Source organism: Drosophila mauritiana, chromosome X, assembly GCF_004382145.1.
Source record: "Drosophila mauritiana strain mau12 chromosome X, ASM438214v1, whole genome shotgun sequence".
NCBI lineage: Eukaryota > Metazoa > Arthropoda > Insecta > Diptera > Drosophilidae > Drosophila > Drosophila mauritiana.
Genome location: NC_046672.1, coordinates 13,948,901 through 13,957,000, shown reverse-complemented (window position 1 = coordinate 13,957,000; position 8,100 = coordinate 13,948,901). Strand labels below are relative to the sequence as shown.

General features: G+C 42.7%; 2 protein-coding genes across 2 annotated transcripts; one reads left to right on the top strand and one right to left on the bottom strand.

The window, feature by feature from the left end:
* Positions 1–1,855: 1,855 nt before the first annotated feature.
* On the top strand, positions 1,856–3,162 carry LOC117146802 (suppressor-of-stellate-like protein). Its single transcript, XM_033313344.1, has 3 exons — positions 1,856–1,925; positions 1,983–2,507; positions 2,567–3,162. The coding sequence occupies exons 1-3, from the start codon at positions 1,915–1,917 to the stop codon at positions 2,682–2,684; spliced, it is 654 nt and encodes a 217-aa protein (XP_033169235.1). The 5' UTR covers positions 1,856–1,914; the 3' UTR covers positions 2,685–3,162.
* Positions 3,163–3,526: 364 nt separating this feature from the next.
* On the bottom strand, positions 3,527–5,684 carry LOC117146792 (putative testis-expressed protein 13C). Its single transcript, XM_033313331.1, is given in 5 exon segments — positions 3,527–3,973; positions 4,046–4,327; positions 4,400–5,022; positions 5,233–5,630; positions 5,632–5,684. Coding segments are annotated over 5 exon segments (1,803 nt in total).
* Between the last annotated feature and the right edge of the window lie 2,416 nt (positions 5,685–8,100).

The following is an 8,100-nucleotide window of genomic DNA, read 5'->3' as shown; positions in this document are numbered from 1 at the left end:
CATTTATAGCTGCCGGCCGTCTTCGAAGAAAAGCCCCGGTTCGGAGCCCGTTCCAACTGCAGCACTAACGGCAGCCGCCGGGCAAGAAGAAGAGCAGGCTTGAGCGGCCAGCGGACCAAGAAGAAGCCGCCGCAAAAGACGTCACCATGAAATCAAGACAAACAGCGGCTTAGGGGCGATTACACAGCCACACAGCTTGGCAGCTAATTGTGAAAACTGTTAAAAAGTTTTGAGTATTTTCAATTAGGAATATGCTTCACTTATAATTGTTTCTGTACACCAGACCGCTTGCAATGTTCAATTAAGTAGTGGCACAATGCAAAATAAGTAAGAATATAGAAGATTTAGATACTAACATTTGAGCTAATCACCTATTTACAACTTAAAACTGACGACTTGTTAAATATTTACTTACTTCTTAAAAACTGAATGTGGTAAAATGGTTACTTGAAACGAAAACTAGCATGCATCATTAGCAGAGCAACATAGTTATATGGTTTTGGCAATAAAATGGCCAAAATGGCAACACTAATCAGGGCGGGGGTTAAAAAGCATATATGGGGCTGGCTAAACTACCAAACGGAAAATCACATTAAAATTAAATTCAACATAAAACCGAACGAAATCGCACATGCAAACGGGTTTGGCTCATTTACGATATTATATTTTTTCCATCCACGCAACGGGTTTGCGGCGGGTGAACTACTTTGGGACACCTTTTCGTGGGCTCTTCAATCTGGCTTATTAGCGTCGGACTCAAGGGGCTTGTGCCGCACAAAGCCCCAAAAACAAAAGGGGGAAAAAAAACTAAGGGGGTTCCACTAATTAACATTCAATTTAACACATTATACGCCGAGCATCCATTTTTCTTGTTTCAAGCGCAGAAATGGGTCGGCGCACCAAAAGCGATCCATATGCTGAGATCCATTTGGCCTCGTCCGAGTCACTCGCCCAGATTGATGGCCCACAGAACGTCGTGCTTCGGAAACGGAGCCCCACTCGCACTTTCTAAAAACCCATAAACACAAAACCCATCAGTGGAGACCGGCAGAAGATGGCCTTGAGAACAGACGCCTGCCGCCAGAGTTACGAGTTCCCCAGCGGGCTTTACATAATAAGTAACAACTTTTACTTGCTGCCACATCTCGAGCGTCTTTCCACTGTCCGTGAACTTGAAATGCAGCACAGCCAGAAATTTATGCCACCAGAATGAATGGAATTGAATTGGAATTTTATAAATAATCATCCATCTCAAACGTATTGATTCTCATGCAACATTGTAGCATCGAAACATAAAGAGTAAGTTTTTAAGATTACATATCATATGCGCAAGGTAGGTGGTTACCTACTGACGATTTATAGCCCGTTCACATGAGATTCGCCTGTGTGGTGTCAATAATTAAAATCCATTTTTATATCGGTTTCATTTATGATCACGTTGATGAATTATCTTCAAGTGTAAAAAAAGCAGGAAATGCCAAGCATGAGGATGCCAAGCAAAATGTAATGTAAATTTCAGAGTTAATCGGGGATACTTAACTTAACCATGGCCATTCTAAGAACTGCGAACAGTTATCCTTTATGAAGTCGGCTATTGATCCTGATCAAGAATATGTATACGTTATATATATATTATTATACTTTTCAACGAATCTAGTATAGCCGTTTACTCTACGAGTAATTATAAAAATATAACTCAATGGTAAGTTTGTTAAAGAATTTAATGCTAAAAAATTCCTGTAAAAGGCATCCCTTGTAAAGAGCATTCAGTCCTCGTCCGATTAAGGGTTGCTACCCTATCGAAACTCTGACATTTGATTTGTTTTTGGCCCAACTGACACATAGATGTCATTATGGCATAGTAGCCCTTGTCATTTCGCACTGCAGTTTGTATTACATTTTTAACGAGTGAACATGTCGAGCCCGTAAGTAACTTGGTTTTTCTTATAGAAATGATAGCAAATCACAGTAAAATCTTGTAGCCAGAGCAACGAGCATAAAGTAGATGCCAGCTGGATTGGTTGGTTCGTTGGGAATAAAAGCAACGAGTTCGTCTGCCGCGTGCCCATCGACTTCATAGACGACAAGTTCAACCTGACGGGGCTGGAGTACTCGGAAGACACAGTGAACGTGATCCTAGAACCGTATTTCGACAGGTCCGTGGCCTGGGTCTCCGGCCACGAGGAGAAGCTGTACGGCATGATCCACGCCAAGTACATTATGACGGAGCGTGGCGTGGAAGATATGCGCCTGAAGTATGAGATGGGGGACTTCGGATCGTGTCCGAAGTTCTACTGTAAGGGGCAGAAAGCCCTGCCAGTGGGCCTCAGCGACGAGTGGGGCCATTCCACAGTTAAGATCTACTGCCCAAGCTGTAGAGACGTCTTCCGGCCGCGATACCGTCCAAAGCTGGACGGAGCCATGTTCGGGACCAGCTTCCCGCACCTGTTCTTCATGGAGCTGCCGATGTTGAGACCCGAGCCGCCCGTGGAGAAGTACGTCCCCCGGTAAGTAATTCTCCGAGTATAGTATAGTTATTTTCTACACAAAACGCTTGCACTTGCAGTCTCCATGGATTCCAGTTGCACGAGTCGGCCTTTATGCCGCTCGATCCGCGCGATTCCTCGCGCGAGTCCTCGCCCAAGAGTTTCAAATCCTCGTCCCCCTCCTTCTTCCCGGATTGACCTGGATGTTTAACTCCACACGATATCTTGTTGTTGCAATTAAACACATTCCCCAGTGCGTTGATATGGCCAGCTACCACCTACTTATACCCCTCATACACTTCATACACCTCATACACCTTATACACCTCATAGACCTATACACCTCTTACATCTCATATACTTAATACCCCTCATACACTTAATACACCTCATACATCTCATAGACTTCATACACCTCGTACACCTCATACACCTCGTACACCTCATACACCTCTGCCCTTAATACATGGTTCAAACTGTTCGGTCCAAGCTGGCCATATCAAGCACTCAATTGAGTAACAAAGCGTACTTGTCGTTAATAGTGGTAATCACATGGGAGCTCGAAGTGAAGCAGACACTGCGAGAAAATGGGAGTCCTGTTGCACGGTCCACATATAATTAGGACCCCCATACTTCCGCTACTAGTTTTCAAGATGTATCCTTCAGAATTGGCATCAAGTGCACAAGGATTAGGGATAAACACTCCAAACGTTTAGTTATATTATTTTGAGTATAAGAAAAATATATATTCTTTATATGGTCGGAACGATTCCTTCTGCAAATCAAGTATACCCTTCTACTCTACGAGTTACGGGTATAAAAACAATAATGAAACAATAATTTAATGAACAATAAATTTGAGACAAAAAAAATTCTATATTCTATAGATAAATACTTTACTTTCTTGGTGTTTATTGGAATCATTGGTTTTCTCTACACGAATAGAAATTTTAAAGATCTATAGGTCCAAAATAAAAGATTATAAAAAAAAATTATAAATTTACGAATATATTAGACTCTGTGGCTCTCAATTATTTCACTTAGTAAATATAGCCGCCGTTTGACGCGTACTGGGTCTCCTGGCTGGATTTGGAGTAGGTGGCCTGCAAATGGGCAGGAGTAATGGTGTCGGCACCAATGGCCACGGGCACATGGGTATCGGGATTCAACTCCTCGATGCCATTCGATGTGGGCTCCTCATACAGATGGGCAGGTGTGATCGTGTTGGCTCCAATGACGACTGGGGCTTGTCCCTGGACATAGGCGGCGATGGGTTGGGCGCTCTGGTAGGAACTGCCAGACGATCCGGTCACGACAGTCTTGGTTTGGCTATGAACGTAGCTCGTTTGGGAAACGGCGGACTGATAGGAACTGGAATCTCCCCCAGAAACAGCAGAAGCAGCGGTCGAAGCTACAACGGAGTTTTTGAGTTGAGCTGGAGTGTATTCAGCGGGCTGGTAAGAGCTGGAATCGCCTCCAGGAACCGCCTCAGCTGTCTTCAAGTGCTCGGGAGTGTATTCAGCGGGTTGGTAAGAGCTGGAATCTCCTCCGGGAACAACAGCTCCCTGCTCCTGCTCCTGAATGTACTTGTAGTGGGCCTCCTGAACGTCCTGGGGAATGAACTTCTCAGGGGTGTAGGTATCAGCACCAATAGCAGCCGGAACTGGAGCATAAGTATCAGCTCCAATGCTCGCTGGAACAGAAGCCTTAAGATGAGCAGGAGTGTATTCAGCGGGCTGGTAAGAGCTGGAATCGCCTCCAGGAACCACCTCAGCTGTCTTCAAGTGCTCGGGAGTGTATTCGGCGGGTTGGTAAGAGCTGGAATCTCCTCCGGGAACCACCTCAGCTGTCTTCAAGTGCTCGGGAGTGTATTCAGCGGGTTGGTAAGAGCTGGAATCTCCTCCGGGAACAACAGCTCCCTGCTCCTGCTCCTGAATGTACTTGTAGTGGGCCTCCTGAACGTCCTGCGGAATGAACTTCTCAGGGGTGTAGGTATCAGCACCAATAGCAGCCGGAACTGGAGCATAAGTATCAGCTCCAATGCTCGCTGGAACAGAAGCCTTAAGATGAGCAGGAGTGTATTCAGCGGGCTGGTAAGAGCTGGAATCGCCTCCAGGAACCACCTCAGCTGTCTTCAAGTGCTCGGGAGTGTATTCGGCGGGTTGGTAAGAGCTGGAATCTCCTCCGGGAACAACAGCTCCCTGCTCCTGCTCCTGAATGTACTTGTAGTGGGCCTCCTGAACGTCCTGCGGAATGAACTTCTCAGGGGTGTAGGTATCAGCACCAATAGCAGCCGGAACTGGAGCATAAGTATCAGCTCCAATGCTCGCTGGAACAGAAGCCTTAAGATGAGCGGGAGTGTATTCAGCGGGCTGGTAAGAGCTGGAATCGCCTCCAGGAACCACCTCAGCTGTCTTCAAGTGCTCGGGAGTGTATTTAGCGGGTTGGTAAGAGCTGGAATCTCCTCCGGGAACCACCTCAGCTGTCTTCAAGTGCTCGGGAGTGTATTCAGCGGGCTGGTAAGAGCTGGAATCTCCTCCGGGAACAATAGCTCCCTGCTCCTGCTCCTGAATGTACTTGTAGTGGGCCTCCTGAACGTCCTGGGGAATGAACTTCTCAGGGGTGTAGGTATCAGCACCAATAGCAGCCGGAACTGGAGCATAAGTATCAGCTCCAATGCTCGCTGGAACAGAAGCCTTAAGATGAGCAGGAGTGTATTCTGCGGGCTGGTAAGAGCTGGAATCGCCTCCAGGAACCACCTCAGCTGTCTTCAAGTGCTCAGGAGTGTATTCAGCGGGTTGATAGGAACTTGAATCACCTCCAGGAACTACATCGGCTGACTTGAGATGAGCTGGAGTATATTCAGCAGGCTGGTAGGAACTAGCATCGCTTCCGGGCACAACCTCCGCGGACTTTGAGTACTGGTAGGAGCTGGAATCACCACCTTGTACCACTTCCGAAGAAGTGGAGGAGGAGGAGGAAGCGGATGACAAGGCGGTGAGTCCATAGCCTCCGTCGGCGGACAGTCCCAACTTTAGATGACTGACATCGGCGGCGGCAAGGCCGACAAAGGCCAAAGCAATGACGTAGAACTTCTGCAATCGGATTAAGTGGGTGTGGACAATAGGGTTAGGGTGAGATAGGTGGGTGGTGGCTGAGTTGTCCGCGGTGGTTCCCCCTAGAACCGAAACTTACCATGTTTGGGCCAAATCTGTTGTTCAAAAGAGGGACGTTTCCAGTTTTTATACCCACAAAACATTATGGGCCTATGCTAATTGGAGTTTTGTTTTGATCATCGCTTGATTTGGTCACTACAAAACTTCTGTCTGCCCGACTGCCAGTTTTTAGCTATTATTAATTTGGGTTGCGAATTTGCATAGGTAGCATAACAAAAGCGGCGATCTTATCAACTTGATTAGAACCTCTTGGGATCCAAACGCCTTGGCCTTTCCGTCAATTAAATTGTCGTCTGGTTTATGCACTGAAAAGAAAACTGCTCACATACATGGTAATCTCAAATTTTTGGGATTTGGGATCAAAACATCAACCGCCATTGTGCTTCTTAGAAGGAACTGAACTGATCGTTGCATTGGTTTTAAACATATAGTTTGACAATTTAATGTTAAATAACATGTGATTCATTTTTGTCTGCGTACGAATGTATCCTACCGATAGTATGCTAAGTGGAGTTACTTTTTAGCGCCTGGCAAGTTCAGCTGGGTATCATAATCGGCTTGGTTCGGCAACCAGTTCTCCGACTTTGGCCAAGAGTCTTAGATATGCCAATCTGCTAAGTCTGCTAATTGGGCTTGGGGAAATCAATCGATGGATGCCTAAACTCGAACTGATAGAGCTTATTAAACATAACTATTTTGGTTTATTCGTATGACAAAAGAACGAACATGATGCATACCCCGTAAAAGTAAAGCGAATAAGGTTTAACTTAATTTAATTTAATTTTAAGTAATTCGGTGTGGCAACAAGAAATATCCAGTTTTGAATTAGTTACGCCAACTTTGGCGGAATGAATTATAAAGATAACCTTTATATAAAGTTTCGGCTTACATTTTATGGGTAAATTTATTCGCTTAAACACGGTTCAGCTGATTTTATGGATCTCATTCCGCAAAATTAGCTTATCTTATTAACTTACTGACTTTCATAATAAAGGTTGAAAGCGTGCAAAATCGCAAAAAAACACTTTGCAGCCAAAAGTGGAGTAATATAATAATAAGACAAAAACGAGGTATTATATGACTACCGATTCAAAAGTTCTGCCACAAAAAATCTAGCATTATTAACGAACATTGAACTGGGAGGGAACATTCAAAACTCGTTTATGCCAAATCGGATATTTGTTTAATGATTGATTTTGTCAAAAAGATGAAAATAGATGGTCCGTCAATGGAGCTTATAACTTAATTGTATAGAAAATGGCTGAATATGAGTGTGTTGAATAACTAATGAATATGGCGCTATTCAAATAATCATCATAATAATTTATTATTTATTTAAATCGTTTTACTTTGAATTTAAAAGAAATAAATTAAAATGTATTTTACAAAATATTTGTACATAAATTTGGATGATACTATATGCTGGCAATCTATTGAGTGGCTAGAAATAAAATTAAATTAATTTATTCAAAAAATGACCATTTGCATGCTAATAAAATTTTATTTTTGTTAATATGCTATATGTATGTATGCCTAATATAAAAATATATAATTGCTCATAAAGCTCTTTAGTTAATGCTTTTATTTGAATATGTATTAACATATTGTAACTTTCCTACCATTTCTTCTACTATTCCTAATTATGTACATTTTAGATTTGATCGGACCTATTTTTACAGCGCAACCAGGAATCATATTTAAGACTATGCTAATTTTTCGACCTGGCCAATGTTTTTGGCCAACTCGATCCGAGTCGTGTCTAGTATGAATCACTCCGAGATTCCGATGACTGAGATTCTTCGGCGATTCGCTTCGGAGCATCCAAACCCGTTTCGATCATCAACTTTAGGCCTCAAATGTTCAGACTTAATGTCTTGCCTTGTCTAAACTCCAGTCTTATTTTTGTTAGCCCATTCTTCGTCTTAATTACGAATTAAGAATTTATGCTTTGAGTGCTGTAATTAAAAAGCCAGAACACGATGAAATATAAGATTTAAATACATGTATGGCCTCTATGTAAAACAAATGTCAAAGCCAGACCGAAAACGAAAATCAGGTTGAGCGACTAAAGATTTATAATTGTGGTAAGATCTAAAATGTATGTTTTTAAGCCAATAAATATTTGTTTTCGTTCTTTCTCTTTTGTTGCCAAACAATAGATCAAGTTTGAACCAGTGTTTATTCATTTATTGATATTGATTATGCATTTGTGAGGCAAAACTCGTTGGTGACTTAATAGAGGTGTGTATTCCAGATGGGAGCTCAGCCTTCAAGTATTTTTGCTTCCCCTTGGACTTGTGCAGATAAAAAAAAATATATATATAATTATTAATCTGGAGTTATACAGATTTGATGTTAAGAAAATTATTTTAAATTAATTGAAAACATCAACGGACCAAATTCTTTTTCGTGTAATTGTGCAAATAAGCAAACTTTCA